The sequence below is a fragment of the Camelus dromedarius genome, chromosome 7 (assembly GCF_036321535.1).
Source record: "Camelus dromedarius isolate mCamDro1 chromosome 7, mCamDro1.pat, whole genome shotgun sequence".
Classification (NCBI taxonomy): Eukaryota; Metazoa; Chordata; class Mammalia; order Artiodactyla; family Camelidae; genus Camelus; species Camelus dromedarius.
In genome coordinates, this window is record NC_087442.1 from 51,173,208 (window position 1) to 51,195,360 (window position 22,153).

Here is a 22,153-nt window from a genome sequence, read left to right on the forward strand (position 1 = left end):
CTTTGCATCAAGCCCCTTCAGCTGTCTCATAAATGTTTAGGCTGAGAGTTACAAAACTGTAAGCTCCATAAAGGTCCAGGTGGGGCTTTCTTGTTTACTGTCGTGTCGCCACGTAGTAGAGTGTCACTTAGTACATGCATGATAAATATTTATTGAATTAATAAATAAAAGATAAATATTTATTGAATGAATGAACCAATAAATGATAAATAGAAGAAACAAGGCATGAGTTTGTTTCAACATTCCTTAATAGTCAGTCTGGCTAAAGCCCTGAGCCTTGCATTTCTACCATTAAAGAAACAGTAATTCTAATCACATCATTGGATTACTAGGAAGATTTAAATGAGAATATAAGAAAGCATTTTCTCTATAGAAAAGACATTCAAACACACTGTTATTATAATGATTATTATTTAGAATGTTAAGTTTTTAAAAAATCTATTTACCACGCAGCAGAATTTCTGGACTACGTGCATTCCAATTTATTACCTAATTTACACAATCTATAATAAAACTTTTTTGCTGTTGTTGCTGCTTCAAAGTTACAGTAATGTGAAGAAATGCTTTTCAAAAACATGTTTTATAAAGTTAGCTTAATATTTCAAGCAATTCTGAAAGGTAACTATTAGTTCATTTTGCAGAAAAATGGAGGTAAGGGAGAGTTCAGCATCTAGCATAACCAGACTTTTCATCATAGAAGCATTTGTTCAGCACAGAAGTGCCAGATAATTCAAATATGCAGGCCAATCCTGAGTTCTTCACAAACCTTATCAGTCTCAAAAATGAGCAATGAATTCCCATGAACTTGGAGTAATTTTAATAGTTGGATTTAAAGGATCTACCTATAAGCATATGAATTATGCATACAGTATATCTAACTCATTAACACTGAAAATGTATAAAAACTTCAGTAACTGTGTATTTATCTGATCAGAACCTCCTACCATCAACACCAGTTTACACATACTCAAATCACTGTCTCAGGCAATTCTGAGAAATGAATAGAAGATGAATAGGGAAAAAAAAATCTATTTTATGACATCGTACAAAGAAATCTCCAAACTCAACTTTGAAAATTCACTCACTGATCTGAGTGTCTTTTCCATTGGTTCACCTAGAACCATTTGTCCTGAATTGCAATTGTGTATGGGTTTATTTACCCTTCAACACTATAAGCTTATTGAGAGTAGAAGCTGTGTATTATTTATTTTTTCCAACCCGTTTCACACTTTCTTCCAATACTAAGGCCAGCTCCCTGCTGGGTGTAATCCAGTACATATATGAATGAAGTTTGCTGTTCACCCAATGAAAAGCTTGCATTTGAACTTGCTCTTTTGTGGGTAGGGGGTGGGTGTCAGCTTTAATAATATAATTCACATGATTCACCAATTTTAAGTATATAATCCCTGGTTTTTAGTATATTCATAGAATTGTGCAAACATCACCACTGTCAATTTTAGAATATTTTCATCACTTCGAAAAGAAGCCCCACACCCCTTATTCTTTAGCTGTCACTCCCCAGCCCCTCATCTCCTCAGCCCTGGGCAAACATTAATCTATTTAAAAACTGTTACCTCTCAATTTTGCTATCTTGATAGACTACCTATTCCGGACATTTCACATAAATGGAATCATACAGCATGTGCTAAAACTTCCTTTTGAGATAAAACCAAAAACACAGATTTAAACATGTAACGACTCTTCTGTCCCTTACATCATTTTCATTTGGCATGCCACATCATTTCACAAAAATGCTTTTCTACCTGTTGTTCTTTCAAAATGTATCTTTAAAAAGAATAAGGTCTAGTCTTGTTTTCAGAATTATCTAAGTAGTTTAGCTATAAACATTGATCTAACTTAAATTCAGAAAATAAAAAGAATTGTGATAACTGTGTTATCACTGCTTTAACTTATAGCCATATAAAAGTGCAAATTAATACTTAGGGTCTTCAGGTTTAGCATTCCCTTTAATTCCTTCACTGTTGCATCAATGCTTGTTAACTCATTGTGGTGTAGCAGGAGTATATGCAATGAAGGCAAATAATGAAGGCCTGCAAAAAACATTTATAAGATTTTAAACATTTGTAATGCTAATTAAACATGCTAACTAAACAAAAACAAAGAACGCATTACTTCTTGTGAAAGGAGGAGTTGTTATTAATAATTTGATGAATTATCATTAAGGATACAACAAAGCATAAGAATTCAAATTATCTATTGTGATTTGGGAGTACAGAGTCAATTTCTTTCCACTGTTATTTTTCCCTGTAGCAATGATTTTGTGTGTTTGATTTTGAAGGGGACATTTTCCTTATCCTTCTTTGTTTTGTTTTCCCAGTGTTGCTTAGCTTATAATGCCAATCAAGGAAATAATTATTCAAGACAATATCCCTCCCCAAATTGCTCAACGAAATATTTTCTTTATGCAGTAGGAAGCCAAATAGTCCTATCATTTTATTGATTCTAAACTGCATATTTCCCACATTTTTAACGTAAGTGAAAGTAGGTTATGTGTTTGCAATAGCAATGTCATGGTTTAATTGGCAAGGTTTTTCTTTCTTCCTGGTGCAAGAAATCATAGTGTACCTCAAAATTTGTGACATTTCAATCCTACAATGTGTGATGTTAAAGGAAAATGTTTTGTACTATTCACCTTTTATTTCATGATCATGGTATATCATGCATGTACTTTTATACCTGGCTTAAAATTGTCAGTTTAGTGATGCAGAGTGAAACAGAAATTTGTCTGGGAAAAATTATAGCCAGCAAAAACATATTAGACTATTTATAAAGCTGTTATTTTTTATTAACACTCCCAAATATTGTTATAATTTGCTTCCACAATATCTAGTTTGAGTCCAACTGTGCAATAGAATGGCAAAACTTCTGTGTTGAGAAAAAGATTCTTTCACATCTTTAATAAGACACATAACAACACTGAATTAAAACCATAATCAAGCAGTGTATCTTAAATGAAATGTACGTAAGAACATTAAAAGTAATAGATTGCATCATATATTTTCAACAAAAATGTTAAAACAGATTTTTGCATGTGATTAGCAATGCCATAGTTGAAAGTTATTATTTAATTAAAAATCAATTAAATCAAAAGAGAAAATTTAAGACATACCTTCTATATCAAATATTGCATTGTTGTTTAGATATAGCTCTGTCAGACAGTAGTTTCTAGTTAGAAATGTTATTCCATGGAGCTGAAAATGAGAGTTAAAGAATAATATACTTTCTGCAATAATGATATATAATTACTTATACATAAATAATTAAATAAGAACCACAGAAATCCAACATTTGCTGTTGTTATTTGTGAGTTTACATTTGGGTTGTCTTTGAGGACACGTCTGATAAAAAAGAGTGTTTTTAGCCAACTTAATATGAACCTCTCTTACCACATCCCCACCAAACTCTCCTGTGTGGCTTGCAAAGCCTCTGTGATCTGGCCTAGCTCTTTTGCTCTAACAGTGTTTCTCACAGTTCCACTCTGTGTAGCCTCATTGGATCTGGCTCCAGATAGCCACTAATTTACCATCACACATTAGTAAGTGGCTAGTATGTGCCAAGGGCTCTCTCCTCAGAAAATGCTGAGCCATTTCTGCATCTGTGTATGAGTCATGATTTCTCTTTGCCTGCATGACTTTTCTTTCTGGTACATTTCTGATTATTCTTAAGGATCTGCCCTAGGCCAACAAGACCTATCAGACCATGCCCGAGCAGGCAGGCTGTCACAGGAAGTTTCCACTGCTCCAGAGATTTGTTGAGACTATTCTTTGATCTCTTTGCATCTCACTGCTGTCCTCTTGCTCAGTTACCACCCACTCTTTGTTTCTCTAACTGCTCCAGCAGTTTGAGTCAGATCTCCTGAAAGATGGTCTGATTCTGAATTCTCTTTCTTTATGCCCCATTATGTGAACTACCTCCTCTTCCCAGGCTCACTGTCCCTCAGGTCAACAGATCTCAGTTTAGCTGAGGACTCTGTAATATGCACACACACAGGTCAGACCCAGCTCAACCAGCCACCATCCCCAAGGAGAGGACAAGGCACAGCACAACCCTGTCACCTTACAGCTCGTCATTTTTAAGTAAGGTCTTATCTGACAGCCCCCATCCCCATGAACCTTCATCTTCTTGACCTCACCCCAGCACATCCTTTGACTTGTGCTGTTAATCACTTGATCACTAGTTTTGTGTCTTCCTTAAGGGAAGAAACCATATTTCTTCAGTACCTTTTCCTTCCCACTTCTCGTTTTCCCTAACAATATGCTGATATTGCATCTCATTTTTAAGATTAGATTAGAAATTCAATGTATATGAATCGGAAATAGTCAAAAGCACTCTTGAAAATTCCTCAAATGTACATGATAGGAGCTTTTAACTCTAAACTAAATTCAAAAATGTTTCTGTTACCCTGCAAGGAGAATCCCATTTATTTTTTAAAGATATTGACTTAATAGCCTCGATAAAATTTGACAGATTTGTTTGAGTTATGAGGCTGAGACATGGTAGAGTCATAGGGTGGGGCAAGCACATTTTAAAAGCAGCACTTAAGTTAAATGCAACAATGCTAACTTTACAGTTTAATACAGGATGTAGCAGGGAGAAGAATCTCAAGAAATAGTTATTGATCAAGTGCTTACTAGTTTATATATACCGAAATATATACTCATGATTGTAAATTAATTTTACATGTTTATTAAAGCTCATCACAGGAACTACTGTCATCAGTTAAACAGAACTGTTCCGACCTTTGATGGATTGATTAAGGTAGACAGATGCCAACCCATCTGATTTAGTGAGGATTTATTGGAAACTTTAATCATGCCATTTCATATCTCAGAAAAGCTATGTTAGATTTGTATCCAAAGTTTGAAAATAGGTTTCTTTAATAAATTTCTTTAATTTTTTTTCTTGTATTTGAAACAGTCACAAATTATGAAGCTGTAAAAGGCACATGTGCCACTCGTCTCATTGTCTCACAAACTCATCTGTACCAAATTATTCGGCACTTGTGCAGGAGAACCAACAGTAATTCACCCCAGCTTTTGTTAAGTCATGAGAAGACCCGTGTTTCCCCAGGTAGAAGAGGCCATTCAACGCAGTGAGGATTGGGTCCCAGTTGGCTTACTATCCCTTTCTGCTCTTCCCGCTGGCTTCCTGACAGCAACTCATGGCCTTCCGTCCTTCCTCTCACCACTCCCTGATCTAATGATAGCCACAGCTAACATCAGCATAGAAAGAGAACACCAGTGCAAACCAGCACTTTTTCTTCTCTCTCTTTTTATCCAGTTGCCTGCCTGACCACACATTAACAGAATATTACTAATTAGTTGAGATTTTAATTTCTCTTACATTATGCATTAACAAATTCAATTTTTCCAAGAGCATTAAGATCTTTGGACCATGATTATTGGAATTTTTAAGACTGCACTGTTTATTGGGATGAAATGAATGGGGGGAATGGAGTGGAAAGAGATAAAGCCAGATAATGAAGACCTTAGGGATTTTGTGCAGAGGAATGTTATTGCCCAGTTTTATTTTAGAAAGAAAATGGCAGGGGAGAGTATGGTTTAGAAGAGATGGTAAGTATAATGGCAGGAGATGAACAAAAAGGGTGTTATGCTAATTCAGAAGAATATACGGGTCCCAGAGTAGAATACCAGTTGGACAAGAGAGAAGTAGAGGAAACTGAGAGAGAGTTCCAAGGTAGAATTCACAGGACTTAATGCTGCAATGGAGCAAGTTGATAAAGCCAAGATCTAGGAATGGGAATTGGAAGATGTGCTGATTGTTCTGACACTCAAGTCATTGTTAAAGTAAAATGTTATTATAATTATTCATTTAGAAAATTTGCGCTATTGAGTCTAAGAACTGCCATAGGATTTATATTGAATGTGACATGTCACAAATCATGTATCTTAGCTCATGCTTGGCACGTAGCAAGTGCTCAATAAACGATAGCTATTATTATTTACTATTTAACCACTATTATTTCTTATAGAGCTGAGAACACTTACATTTAAGGTAAAGCTCTTACAGGTAACCACTGAGGTACAAGTGGGGAAAAATTTATGGAGGCATTCTTTTGGAGCAGGATTTCTTAACCTCTACAACTATTGACATTTTAGACCAGATAATTCTTTGCTGGGATTGGGGGAGCTTCCCTATGGATTGTAGTATGTTTGGCAGCATCCCTAGTCCCTATCCATTAGATGCCAGTGGCACATATACCCTGGTTGTGAAAATAAAAAAATGTCTCCAGACAGTGCCAAATAGTCCCCTTGTGTGTGTGAGGAGGGGTTGCAAAGTCACTCCTAGTTGAGAACTGCTGATTCAGAGTCAAGGAGAGAGTCATATTTATCAAGTGCTTATTTATGAGCCAGGCACTAAACTAGATGTTTTCAGCAACATTATCTAACATGATCCTTACAATAGCCCATGTTATTTCTTTTATCCCTTATATACCTAAGAGGAAACTGAGGCTCAGAGAAGTTAAACAACTTTCTCAAGGTAACGGAGCAAAGATTCAAACCCAAGTCTGCCTGACTCTCAGATCAAAAGTTGGCATATAGTTCATCATAATGTGGTTCATTAACTTGGAGGAACTTCTATATAAACAATCCAGAAAACATTAACTTGAATGTATTTTCAAGTAATGGAAAATATTGGTAGTTTGAGCAATAGAAAATACTGACTAATGGAAAATATTCCATAAATTAATTTTTTCTAGTATTCCAGCAATAACTAAAAAGCATGTTTAAAATGCACCCAAAAATATTTGGCATGAAATGAAAAAAATAGAACTATAATAATCTCCAAATATATACATATATGGCAAAGTACTAACATCTTCTGGAATGTATATACATATAGATATGTATAATTACCCTATTTTAAGCAATGAAACAGAGACACAGAGAGGTTGAGTAACTTGTTCAAGGTTACACAGCTAGTATATAGTGGAATTGAGGTCTGGTCCAGCTCCAGTAGTCCTTGCTGGGAACCACTGCACTTAACTCCATTCAGGGTAGGAAGCTGAGCTGTCAGTCAGGCTCATTCCCAAACTCAGCCTGAGTCCTTTTAACCCTGAACATGCCACTTCATGCCCTTTCAACATGCTCTAGAGTCCCATTTCTACAGGTTCATAAAGGTGAACTGTTATATTGTTGATAAGGCTTATGATAGTCATTCCAAGAGTATTTCTTTTACATTAGAGGACTGTGATCAATGATTCTCTTAACTGTTGACTTTCAGGTCAGTTTGAATACATATTGTGGTCTGAGAAGACTTCTCAGTGTCCCTCAAATTATGTTGCATAATAACTTCCTAAGATACCAGTTTGCAAAATCAGTTTTAGGAACTATGCTCACTAAACCCAAATAATGCCAACAATGTAAAGAATGACTTCAAAACATTTCTATTATTGTGAAACAAGACCACAGAACTCTAGACTTGGAAGAGAATTTCAGAATTATATACATGAGATGGTGCAGGTAAGGAAAATGACTTCTGGTTAAAGGTTTAGATTGTATACACATATCTAACTTTTCCCATTCAAAAATTTAACTAAAATGACAATAAAAGAATTATTTAAAAAGACATGTATTTATAAGGACAGGGAGAACAGAAAATTAGACAATAGCAAAATAGTTTTGAAAGCTGGAAAGCATATGGTCTAAGTGGTAATAGAATTAACAGAAATAAGAAAGCCAAATTCTAAGCCAGAAAACAATCTTATATTTATACCACAACATTCTAAAAAGGCTCAACGACTTGAAGTGAGGGTAAAGAGGAAGGGATTAAATGAGCACTATTGAAAGCTTTCTAAGACGCAATTCTATTTCTCAGGAATGTTCCCAGTAAAACCACGTGGCAACCAGACCTCTCCTACCACCTGGCTGGGATAAAAGACAGAGTTCCTGGACAAGCAGACACTAGACAGAGGTAAAGATAGAGGTTCTCACTAAAAACTGGAAAATTAAGGGAATGTATATACATGGAATGCTGAGAGTTCCCAGCCCTCTTTCCCTAGCTTGGCTCTCAGAAAGCTGGTAGCCAGGTCTTTATAGTATAATCTTATTATACATAAAGGTCATGTAATAATAACATTTAAAGGGGGAAAACAAAGCCCTTGTTAATTAAAACATAAAAGTAGATTTCAAATATAATAGGAGATTTGGAAGAGAATGTTGAAGAAATCTTCCAGAAAGTAGAACAAAATGAGAAAAGAATAGGAAATAAGAGAGAAAATAAGAGAAAATTAGAGGAGCAGTTCAGTAGTTCAACATTTGCATAGGGGTTCCAGAAAGAGAGAATAATGAATACGGAAGAAAAAGAAATCAGCAACATACTTCAAGAAAAATTCCCCAAACTGCAGGATATGAGTTTCTAGATTGAAAATTTCCCAAGCTCGGCCCAAAGGAAAACAGACCCACACCAAGGCATATCACTGTAAAATGTCAGAACACTGTCCTCCAGACAGAAAACATGTGCACGCACACACACACAAGCCACACTCAAGAATCAGGAACCAGTACTGAGAATGCCTCCACACTCCTCAGTAGCTGCACTGAAAACTGGAGGACAGTGGAGTGACGCCTTATGTCCAACCTAGAATTCTATCAGCCAAACGAGCCAACGCAGTGGTACAAATACGAGCACTGAATAAAGACAACTGCAGGTATGCAGAGTCTTAAAAAAGAATATTACCACATGGAATCCCTTCTCAGGAAGCCACTGGGGAACATACCTGAGAAAAATGAAAGACACACAATACAAGAAACGAGAGAGGCCAAGGCAATCCCCAGAATGGTGATGAAGGGTGGTTACAGTTGTGCACGCTGGCACACAGGAAGAGTGGCACAAGTCAGAAGGTTCTGGGCAGACTTTTGCAAGAAAATGAAGGTAACTGAATGAATACATTGAACAGATTTGGTCAACTGACAAGAGAGTTTGGGTTGAATAAATGACAGTTTGCTAGGGCTGCATAACAAATACCACAGACTGGGTGGCTTAAACAATAGAAACTTATTTCCTCACGTCTCTGGAGGCTAGAAGTCCAAGACCAAGGTGTTGGCAAGACTGGTTCCATTTTGAGGCCTCTCTCCCTGGCGAGCATATAACCGTCTTCTGGTGTCTTAACTTGATTTTCTTTCTGTGGTCTCTCTCTCCCATCCTCATCTCCTCTTCTTATGAGGACACCAGTCATACTGGATTAGGGCCCACCCTAATGACCCCATTTTAACTTCATTGTCCCTGTGAAGGCCCTGTCTCTAAATACAGTCCCATTCTGAGGTACTGGGGGCTAGGGCTTCAACATATGGATTTCAGTAAGTAAACGCTTCAGCCCATTAACAAAAAGTTACTTAAAAAAATCAAACAAGTATAAAATCCAGGGAAGTAGAGGAAATACAACAAAGGGAAAACAAGTAGAGCTTAATAAATGGTTTAGTTCTGAAGAGCATGAATTGTCGTAATAACAGAACCAGTGAATGCTGGTTTAACAAAAATTACGATAGAGCCATATCAGGGGAACAGGAAATGGAAAGTATGCATGTGTATGGGAAGCTTGGAAATAGGGGCGGGAAAGACAGAGAATTAAGTCCTCATCCTAGTGGAAACTCGACAGCAATTGTCTAACAGAGAAAAGTCAAGAAGCAGCAGCAATACCAGCATGTGACTTTGAGATATGCTAATAAACAACAAAAGAGTATTTAAAAGAACTGGAAGTTGTTGCATCTGGGGTCTGACAAATGAGGGCAGAGTGTGGGGAAGTGCTGCTAACTTACAGAATTAGCTAATTCTTTGAACCACTATAGCAGGCATACACACAGCTCTGCTGAAAATTATTTTTGAAAAAGAGTAGGCCCTTGATATTCATTCTGTGCTTACTGTGGGTGAGTTTCTTTGATCAGTACTTCACATAGGCCATCTCATTTCTTCATCATGACAACCTTTGAAGTACTTATGAAGAATAAATACCCCATACATTACATAAGAAGAAACAGAACTCTAGACAGATTATGTGATTTGCTAAATATTATCAGCTGATTAGTGACAGGATTATAACTATACCTGACCTCTCAGTTCAACATCCACTTATAAAACAGCTATTCTGTTCCAGACTCTGCCAGGAATTATTTATGAAGATATTGGTGCTATTCTTTGGACTTTCATCTTTCTAAACATTATCTAATGAAATATAGGACACACTAGTCATTACTTTTTAGCCACCCAGCATTAAGTCCTCTTCCCTACAATTAAAGGAATTCTTCATCTAATGATCCTGGGTGGGAAACAGAACCTACTCCCCACTGGGCAAGATATTTGCTTTTTCAGACTTTCTGGAAGGTAGGGTGTGGACACAAGACTAGGCTAAGCTTATCAGATGCATCCATTCTTAACTTCAAATCAAGAACTAGTACTGCAAAGAAGTGGAGACAGTTTAGTGTCAGTTCTGGTGGTGGCAGAGGGGCAGACAGCAACATTTGTTTTCTACAGCAGTGGCAGTGGTGGCAGTGGTGACGGTGGAAGTGTCCAGGGGCTGGTACTGGTGGCAAGGAAAGCAGCAGCACAGGCTGGGCTTCTGCTGCTGATTGGCAAGTCAACAGTGTATGTGGAAACCAGTCTGTGACGTGGTTTTGACCATGGCTTCTTTGATCCTGAGAATTTTCCAGACTTGACTCTTAAGCTACCTGATATTTACACAGTATCATTTCAATATATTATTTTCCTGCTTAACTCAGCCAAAGCACGCTCCTGCTAAGTGAACTTCTGATTGCCTTAACTAGCACCTCTGCAAAGAAAGGTTCAACTTGGCAGACCTGGCTATGATGTTAAATAAACAGAAGGTGACATTTTTGAATGAACAAAAAAGTATCAAACTAAGCAAAATATTATTAATGTGCTCTCCTCAAACTTATAGTTTATAATCACTTACATGTCATTTGTGATTCACTGACAAAATGGAAACATTATATGTGTGAGAAAGTATCAGGATTTAAATTTACTCATTTTTCCATTCAACAAATACTTGTTGAGCAGCTGCTATGTGCCAGCATTGTGCTAAATTCAGGGGGTACAGCTGTGAATAAAATAGACAAAAATCCCTTTTTTATTCTAATGGGGAAAGAGAAAACAAACAATACATACAATAAGTAAGTTACATATTATGGTATCAGTTGACAAGTGCTATGGGAAAAAATAAAGCATGGAGACTGTAAGTGGCCAGCAGGGAGATGTGTTGTATTTTAAATGGGCTGGTCAGGGTAGGCTTCCAAAGGAGGTAATATCTGAACAAATTCTTGATGAAGGGGAGGGAGTGGGCCACTAGGGTATCTATAGGAAGAGCACTGGGGACTGGACAGTGCTTAGGTCCAGAGACAACGTGGTGCCTGTTGCTGCTGGATCAGAGTGAATTATGGAGAGAAGGTGGGTAATAATGCCAGAGAGGTAACCAGGAGGGCTACTTGTGCAGGGCCTTGTAGGTGACTCTAAGAGCTCAGCTGAAAATAACGGGGCCGTTGGAAGTTTTGTTCAGAGGAGTGATATGTTTTGACTGAGGTTTCCATAGATCACTTTGTTTACTGTCTTGAGTAATTCTCAGTTGTGTATGTGTGTGTGAGGGAGTGGAGGTGGAGTTGTTCCCCCGGGAGCATTTGACAATGTCTAGAAATATTTTTCATTGTTAATTCTGGGGAAATATCTCCTGGGTAGAGGCCGTGGATGCTGTGAAACATCCCAAAATGCACAGGACAGCCCCACGATCAAGAATTACTTAGTTCAAAAAGTCAGTAGTACCAAGTACCTGGGGGAAAAGACCCTAGGAACTAAATGACATTTGAAGTACTGAAAAATTATATAATTATGTGTTATTTAAAAGAGCATATTATTTCATGTTTGAATGTTGAAATCACAATATTCTCTACATTTACATAAAACTCTAAGTATTAGTTGGGGAGAATTTTAATAATATACACTGAATTACATAGGAGAAAAAAAGAAGGAAAAATTTCAATATATTCCCAGGATTCCTAAGTTCGTTTTTATGGTGTTCCTGTTCAATAAATGAAAACAATGCATTCATTTGTATCTTAGATTAAAATATGTACAACACTTGGAAATAAAATATACACTTTAAAAATATTCAGAAATAACTTTGTTATACAGTATAAACAGGCTTTCATTCTTATATTTTCCCCTCTTTATTCCATCTTCTTGAGGTTTTCATATACGCTTTTTCCCAAAAATAAATTACATTTCTTGGTTGAATCATCTTAAATCATAACTAGATATACAGTGCACATATCTGTGAATTTCACAACCATGCAGCAAAGTCTTATTTAGGTTATTTATGTTGATTTACTTTTTTGAGGAGGTTTTAAGTATTTGACAAAGTATAATTCTTTCAACAAAGTTGACACAAGGGATTAATTATTACCCTGAGGTGAGAGAAACACATAAAGACCCAAATTATATGGAATGCGTGCTAGTTCATTTTATATTTTCATAGCTCTTATGCCCTACCACAGAGTTTGTGCTGCTCTAAATCGTTTTCTGGAGAAAGCATGGTATGTTTAAAAGAGTGTGTGTGCCTACAGCCAGCATAGTACTCAACAGTGAAAAACTCAAAAGCTTCCCACTAAAATTTGGGACAAAACAAGGCTGCCCACTATCACCACTCTTACTCAACATAGTCTTGGAAGTCCTAGCCACAGCAATCAGGCAAGAGAGAGAAATAAAAAGGATCCAAATTGGAAAAGAAGAGGTAAAAGTGTCACTATATGCAGATGACATGATACTATATATAGAAAACCCTAAAAGGTCCACACAAAAACTACTAGAAATAATCGAAGAATTCAGCAAAGTAGCAGGTTACAAGATTAACATTCAAAAATCAGTTGTATTTCTTTACACTAATGATGAATCAACAGAAAAAAAAAAGTAAAGAAACAATCTCCTTTAAAATAGCACCCAAAGTAATAAAATACCTCAGAGTAAATCTAACCAAGGAGGTGAAAGACTTATACATGGAAAACTATAAAACACTGATGAAGGAAATTAAAGAAGACTTAAAAAAATGGAAAGATATCCCATGCTCCTGGATTGGAAGAATCAATATTGTTAAAATGGTCATACTGCCCAAAGCAATCTACAGATTTAATGCAATCCCTATCAAATTACCCAGGACATATTTCACAGAACCAGAACAAATCATAATAAAATTTATATGGATCCACAAAAGACCTAGAATTGCCAAAGCATTACTGAAGAAAAAGACAGAGGCTGGAGGAATAACTCTCTCAGACTTCAGACAATACTATAGAGCTACAGTCATCAAGACAGCATGGCATTGGTACAAAAACAGACATATAGACCAATGGAACAGAACAGAGAGCCCAGAAATGAACCTACAAACTTTTGGTCAACTAATCTTCGACAAAGGAGGCAAGAATATACAATGGAATAAAGACAGTCTCTTCAGCAAATGGTGTTGGGAAAACTGGACAGCAGCATGTAAAGCAATGAAGCTAGAACACTCCCTTACACCATACACAAAAATAAACTCAAAATGGATCAAAGACTTAAACATAAGACAAGATACAATAAACCTCCTAGAAGAAAATAAAGGCAAAACATTATCTGACATACATCTCAAAAATGTTCTCCTAGAACAGTCTACCCAAGCAATAGAAATAAAAGCAAGAATAAACAAATGGGACCTAATGAAAATTACAAGTTTCTGCACAGCAAAGGAAACCATAAGTAAAACAAAAAGACAACCTACGGAATGGGAGAAAATTTTTGCAAATGAAACTCACAAAGGCTTGATCTCCAGAATATATAAGCAACTCATACGACTTAATAAGAAAAAAAACAAACAACACAATCCAAAAATGGGCAGAAGACGTAAACAAGCAATTCTCCAAGGAAGAAATACAAATGATCAATAGGCACATGAAAAAATGCTCAATATCACTAATTATCAGAGAAATACAAATCAAAACTATGATGAGGTATCACCTCACACCAGTCAGAATGGCCATCATTCAAAAGTCCACAAATGACAAATGCTCGAGTGGCTGTGGAGAAAAGGGTACCCTCCTACACTGCTGGTGGGAATGCAGTTTGGTGCAGCCACTGTGGAAAACAGTATGCAGATTCCTCAAAAGACTGGGAATAGACTTACCATATGACCCAGGAATCCCACTCCTGGGCATATATCTAGAAGGAACCCTACTTCAGAATGACACCTGCACCCCAATGTTCATAGCAGCACTATTTAAAATAGCCAAGACATGGAAACAGCCTAAATGTCCATCAATAGCTGACTGGATAAAGAAGATTTGGTATATTTATACAATGGAATACTATTCAGCCATAAAAACCAACAACATAACGCCATTTGCAGCAACATGGATGCTCCTGGAGAATGTCATTCTAAGTGAAGTAAGCCAGAAAGAGAAAGAAAAATACCATACGAGATCGCTCATATGCAGAATCTAAAAAAAAAAAAAAAAAAAAAAAAGAAATACAAAACAGAAACAGACTCATAGACATAGAATACAAACTTGTGGTTGCCAGGGGGACGGTGGGTGGGAAGGGACTGGGATTTAAAAATGTAGAATAGATAAACAAGATTGTACTGTGTAGCACAGGGAAATATATACAGGATCTTATAGCTGTTCACAGCGAAAGAGAATGTGACAATGAACGTATGTATGTTCACGTGTAACTGAAAAATTGTGCTCTACATTGGAATTTGACACAACATTGTAAAATGACTATAACTCAATAAAAAAAGTTTATATATATAAAAAAGTGTGTGTGTATGTATTATGTGTATATAGGTATACATACATATATATATATAATCTCCAAACATGATTGACCAACTAAGATTCCATGACACAAAGCATATTGTAAAGCTACCTAAAAAAGGTACTGCCATTCAAAGAGTTCTTTACAAATATTTAAAACAGCACATTAAAAATAATTATTTCAAAATTCAAATTGTGATTTGCTAATTTTGTATAACAAAAGTCCTTCCTAAAATATATAAATTTGTGCTATTTACCTGAATCTCAATATGTACTGAATTTTGGGAGAAGGGAAACAGTAACATATCTTAATAGCATAGAAAAATGAGCCCACAATCTTTCTTAAAGTGATCTTGCTTCTTTTGGTGTGGAAAATGTTACATAAATAAGCATTTCAATTAATTTTTAGATCACAAAGTTTTATAAACAATGATTTTGCCAGAGGAGGTATTTTTATTTAATTTGTAAAATCTGTAACTACTCAGTTTTTTCTACATGCCAGAAACTCAGATTCCATTTTGGACAGTTGCTTGGTGAGGCATTATATACAGGCTTTTCATCAAACACTCTAATCTGAGACAAATGAAATATACCAAAGTACTGCTAGTTCTTCCAGAAATAAAAGGCTACTAACATTGTGGCACCAACATTATGAGCTCATTTTTAAATAATTGTAAAAGAAAATTTTTGAGGTAATGAGTCAAAACACCAATAGATCAAATACATACATACCATTTGAAATTTTAGTGTAAAATGCAAATCACTTAGATCACACGACTTAGCAGACCCCACACTCAGGAAAGCTGGAAAAGATGAACCGTGACCTAAAATTCCCCGAGATAGGCTTGCTAGAAGATGAGACAAGGCAAGGAGTCTTTAGAAAGCTTCAGTTAATATGCACCAAAAAGCAGCTGCCTCCCACTATTTACATCAGCAGAGATTAGAAAAAGATGACCCAGAAAGAGAGGCGACACAGAACTAGTGAATATCTATGCAATATGAGGAGAAAACAAGCCCTCAGAGAGCATGATGAAGGAGGCAGGGTTGCCCAAGCAAACCTAGGAAAGCCAGGGCATCGCAGGTCCTTAAAACAACTTGTATTTATTTAATTTGCTCGTCCAGAGTCAGACCAGAAGCTCCAGTTTTATCATCCTCTAGTTTACAATCCTCTAGATAATAACAGGGAGAAGTGTGCATGCTTGTAGCATGCTAGACTCCAAACACACCAAACTATGTCCATTCATTGTCTCCCTAAACCATTGCTCTCTCTCACTCCATGCCAGGCAGTTTGCAACTACCATGCCCTCACCAGGAGCACAGCCACTCCCTCTGCCCTTCCTTTTTTTAACACTAGAGTAAATATCATCACATTTATTGTTGTATTCTATCAGTAGCCTAATGCAAGTACAGAATAAACCATATTAAGATAGGATGCTTTTGGTTTCAAGTAACTTCTGAGCTCAACTCAAACTGCCACATAAATTAGAACATTTATTATCTCACACATCAAGGAGTCCAGAGGTTGTGAGAGCTTCAGTCTTAGTATCTCAATGATTCTCTGAACTCTCCTTTTCTTGAAATGTTGTTTATGTCCGCAAGTTGGTAGGATGATTCCTGGCTTACTAGCCAGGCAAGAAAACATCCAGAGGGAACAAGGGATCTCTCTTCTAGCACTCTCTTTTGGAAATAAGAACACCCATCACAGAAGTTTCCCAGTAGATGTCTCCAATGTCTCTATTATCACAGTTGGATTATGTGTGCATTCACTGACCACTCACAAGGAGGATGGGACTATCCTGATTGGTTTACACAATTCAGAATCCACCCCTTGAAAATGGGAATGGGGCCATCTACCTGAGTAAAACGGAGAAGTATGTACGAAAACTAAACCCAGATTCTGCTGTACAGGCAAAAGAAGAGAATGGGCAATGAGTGGACAACAAATAATCATCAGTACATGCACCTCAACAAAGTTATTGATTGAATATATGAACAGACAAAGTGACCGTGATTTTGAAAAGAATATAGTTTGTGGAACATAAATAACCAAACACAAGAAGAGAAATTAGCCCCCTGTTGCATCCCTTCCCCATCAACCCAAAACAAAAACAAAAACATAAAACAAAACAAAAACAAAAAATAGTTGACAGAGAATGCAATCCCTTCCTATGCACATAACATATCTGTAAGCTATGTGAAATTTCAATGACTGATTGGAAGTGGGACAGTGTCCACTACACGAAAGCCAAAACAATTACAAATCCCTAATTATACTTCTCCCTTTAGACATATTGCCAACATTTGTACATGTTCTTTCCTTCAAAACTGAACATTAAACAGCACCAGGAACACACGTGAAAAACAAAGATTAGTCACTGTACCATTCTTGATGAGTTCCATCTTTTCCTAACCAGAGGTCATACACTGACCCAGGATAATTTTTGGCAAAAAGTTTAAAAGAGTTTTGAACTAGCATGCCCTTAAGGAGTGTGTGCACTTTCCATTTCAGTTGTTAGCTGCCCAGGCCTCGAAGGCATTTGTGTTTATTCTCCTAGAAATTATTTCAAGCTTATGAAACGTATGCTTGCACTTAATACTAGAAACACCTTCATTTTCTGTTTTCCACTTAGCTGGTTTAAAAGAAGACTAAAAATGCAATATAGTATAGAAATACTTTCATAAACATGGCTGCTTAAGGATACAGTGCTGTGAGTTGGACTATTGCTTGACAAGCAAACTACTACTGAAAACTCTTATTATTGTTTTTAATCAGCTGGTGTTTTGAAAGTTTAAATTCAAAATGCCAAGTTTGGATCATAGACTTATAATGAACAAAATACAAGCTGTTGGAAAGTCAAATTTTAGAAAGCTGGAAATGACTGATGAGTTAACCATAGTGATTGTTTCAGTTTGAATTTTAGTTCAGTGCTGCTCTTTGGCGTGGAGAGTGCTTGGAGCTCCACTCAGGCTCCCACAATGGAGGAGGCAGTGGGAGGGTTTAGTGTCAACTAAACCCTAGCCTCTAAGAGAAGCTTAAAGGGCAACACTCAGTGACCTTGAGGAGTGTTCCCTGCAGTTGGGGACATGGTGGCTTAATGCCTGGCACTTCCTGAAGAATCATGAAGAATCAACCCATCTGACAGCAGAACAAAGGTGTGTGAGTCCTGGGAGGAGCATGCAGGACCACTGGAAGAATGTTGATCTAGGGCACTTCATAAGGGATCCTGCCCAGACGGGCAGTTTGCCAAGTCCAGGAAACACTCAGTTTTAAGCACCACTGGAATACAAGGTGGAGGGAGGTCAGGAGTGGCCATCAGAGGAACTAGAGTTGGAGAAACTTAGCAGAGGACTTCTTAATTTCTCATTAAGAGAAAAAAAGCAACTTTGGACATGTTAGTACCAGAGGGTGTAAATCAAATAAGAACTTTGTTTTTCCTTTGCCTTTCCTCTGCCTCTCCTCTGCCTCCACAGCTCCCCACTCCATACCAACCCTGGAGAAGGCTGAGGTGGAGGTGAGAGGGAAGGAAAAACAACCAACCACACTTTCCTCACCAGTAAAGAAGAAAGGTGGCCATCTGCAGGCAGCCCTGGCTGTCTGTGTAAGGGAGGGGAGGCAGAGGGATGTCCCGTTTAGGAATGAAGTTGGAAAGTTGATTAATGTTTTCACCTCCCCATTCTGATTTCTGGTGAGACGATAACTATGACTCAACATGGACTGTAAGCTTTTGAATTACATAAGAGTGGTAAGAAAAGTCACGAGACTGCCCACATTTAATTCCAGGAGCCTGGGAAGGAACAGCCTCCACTGAGTTCCAGTCTGATAATGACTCACAAATCATGCTATTCAACATGTATATCAAGTTTCTTACCTAAAGTAAGACTAGGAGTATAAAATATTAAAACTGTTAATGATTAGCTCTATTAAAAGCACGAAATTAAGATAGAATTTTAAGTATAAAGCCATACTACCTTGTTATGATGCAGCCATAAGTATTTTAATTTTTTAAACCTAGAAAGATCAGTGACCTCTGTCAGTTCCCTGGAAAGGAAAACAAAAAGTGAACATTAGCAACAATTCATTCATTCATTCGTTCACAGGTGAAGTGGCTTACACAGCATGAATTTCGAGGAACTGAAAAGAGCTTCCTCTGTTCTTTCAAAACTGTTGGCACACTTAATGTGCTAACTTCCTAAATTCCATCTTCAAAACTTCACTCACTTGAGCTAAGATTTCGACAGCCAGTTAAAGCAGATACTAAAAGGAGAGAGATTTATCACATTAGTAGCAATGTGTACGTCATAATGACTGAATTTATTGGAAACTCAATTAGAAAAAGATTTTACTGAAGAGAGGGCAGAGGAAAAAGGTGAATGCAGAAGATGTCAGACTTACAGATGAACGTGAGAAATAATGTCTGCAGGGAACTTACTTGGGGGTTGTCCAGATCTTGCCCAAACTAGATTTAAGACATGGCAATTTCATCCAGAGACAGAGACTGGGTAAAGCTTTTTTTTCTTTTTATTGTTTACTAAGTATCGGGTCAAAATATTAGCCAACCTTCTTGAACTGTGCAGGACTCTAGCTGTCCAAGTGGTCCTCAGTCTTGCTGATGCAATGCACTCAGCAAGGGAACAGGCACGAGGTGTGGAGGGGGAATTGCAGCAAAGAGCGCACAGACTCAGCAGAGAGATGACCCTTTGACTGCTGTGAGATGGAGTCTTTTTTTCTCAGGGCAGAAACTGTGAGCCCAGTGGGATATACATACATATATGTCACATATATGTCTGTGTATATCAAACATAGAGCACACTCATTACCTGAATCAGTAGATCTGGGCTTAGAGAGTGGTAATTTTTCTACTGCTTTCACTCTTTTTACACTTATTAGCTGGTATTCTGCAAAGAAGATCTGCCCCTTCCCTTTCTTCCTCTCATTCCCTCTCTTCTCCATCCTCCTCAGGTTTGTAGAGTTTTTTCTCAATCTTTCCTTACTCTTTTTTTTTTTTAATTCTCAAATTATCCCAAACAAAAGACTTTCAGGCAGATCATCTTGTCCATTTGACATGCACCATTAATCTTGAGTACTTTCTTAGCACAACAAAATATTCCAGGCTCCTTCAAAGCAACTTGTAATAGATTTACACACACACAATGCAGTCTCTTCATTCACTGTTGATGTGTCGCTTATTTCTGGGAAGAAGCATTGGACCCTGACACACAAACTGTTGCATTGGGCAATAATAAGAGTATGTTAGCTTCATCTCTTCCCATGAAAAAATAAAGCAATCATTATATGGTAGCAGAGAAGTTCAAGCCGCACTTAGAGTATTTCTCCAAGGATTCCCAGGAAAGTTACTTTAATAGGTTAATGTTTTAAAATATCAACAGTGTCAAATGACTGTCATTAGTTTTCTTGTACTTGTACTTGTAATTTTCTTGTATTTTAATAGTACTGATGCTGAATTTTCAGCTACTAGTTAATTTAATAAAGTGACTCACTTTTAAAGGGAATTTATAAAGTCAGAAGGGTTGATTCTGTATATGCACTTGTTCTAAATCAATAATGGGCTGTTACATTTTAAGGCCAATGGAAGACAATGATAGGAAATTGTACTACTATTGATGGCAGTGACTCCTGCTGACATGTCAACATTGTTGTTACAGTATATTTGCTCCATGATTTCTCAAGGGAAACATTAGTAAGATGCTTTTCATTTTCCAAGGGCAACGGAGACTTAGGCAAATAATCCACTCTACCCAATTTACTGGTATCTGAACTGTGAAACATTTTTTACACCTAGATGGATTAAATGATAACAGTATTCTTAGGATATAAAATGTATTGTCCTTTAGTTGAGAAGACTGCTAATTATCCACTGTCAGAAGATCAATATTTCTAATTTTTTTCTAGTGTTTTAAAGCTTTTATTACTGTTATCTACTTATCCCAGTGATCAATAGTGTACAGTTGTTAAAATCATGGAAGGCTTAGAGAGGCAATCTTTTGACAACATAAAATACCTATTGTAAAACTAACTGATCTATAGAAAGTTTCAAAGCATGACCTTAAGTTTGTCAGAATACCTACCATACTTGTTCCATTCTAAAATATGTATTTTTAAGAATCTTAAATTGGTCAGCTATTTATAGCAAGAGATTCAGGGCTATTACAAAGATACGTATTATTCTCTGTACTAGTAAACTAGAAATATTAATACGTAACAAAAGAAATAGGTTTGTTAATAAAGGATTTCCTCAGATCACCAGAGATAAAGTGATTAACTACATCGATAAAGTAGAACATTTTCTCTAAAGAGTAGCTGAGTTCCAAATATTACACATGAGTAGAAATATGTTAAGTCTATTTAAAAACAATACATGTAATTTTAAATGATTAAGAAGTACGAAGAAGGAAAGAGAAGAGTAGGAATAGGGTCGCTGTCATGAAAATGCTAACGGTGGCTGCCCAGGTGTCGCTTTTTGGCTAGTAAAGCCTGGGCTGTCAGTGTCCAGTCCCATCCGTAACTTCCTGTTCCTCTTCCACCGGGGCTCTACCTCAGGCACTGCTCTGCAGAACCCACTCTACTGTCTGCCACCCTGGGGAGCTGGAGTGGGATCAGAGGAAGTTGATATGTATGGAGAGATTTTCCTACTTACCAGTAAAATTAGGATAAAGGTTGTTAGTAGGAGTTACAGTATAATGGGGGTTATTTTATACTACAGTGGTATTATGAGTCATTATTCTTTAATAATAGTAATAATATTAATTGTACTAATGCTAATTGAGTGTTTACTGTGTACCAGGTCCTTCTCTACCTTCTTCTAACTCACCTAATCTTTACCACAACCCTGTGAAGCAGGTCGTATTATTATATGCAGGCAATAGGCAGATAAAATACAAGATATCCAGTTATATATGAATTTCAGAGAAACAGCAAATGTCCCAATGTGTAGTGGGACATACTTATACTAAAAAAAAGTTATATTCATTTGTTCCTCTGAAATTCACATGTAACTGGATGCTGTGTATTTTTATTGGCTAAACCTGACAACCCTAAAAGGGAGGTTTATGACATGCCCAAGATCACCCAGATGGAAGAGACAGAGCTGGGATTCAAACTCAACCAGACTCCATAGTCTTTAGTTTTTGTCCAGTTCAATACCTTGTTTCTCCAATAGAGACCGTGGACACTAACAAGCATCTAAAGTAATTACAGTATGTGCTACTTGCCTATCCACAGAGGAGGGGAAAAAGTGTAAGGAACATCTGAATCTATGGAATATTACTGAATGATGTTCTTCCATTTCTTACATAAAGTACAC

General features: G+C 37.0%; 1 protein-coding gene across 1 annotated transcript in view; it reads right to left on the bottom strand.

Annotated features, from left to right (window-relative positions):
* LRRC72 (leucine rich repeat containing 72) overlaps nucleotides 1-22,153 on the bottom strand; it is a 41,525-nt gene that overhangs the window by 13,751 nt on the left and 5,621 nt on the right. Inside the window, 3 exon segments of the mRNA XM_064487792.1 lie at nucleotides 1,941-2,051; nucleotides 3,131-3,212; nucleotides 18,801-18,870. Coding sequence (XP_064343862.1) covers nucleotides 1,941-2,051; nucleotides 3,131-3,212; nucleotides 18,801-18,870 — 263 coding nt within the window.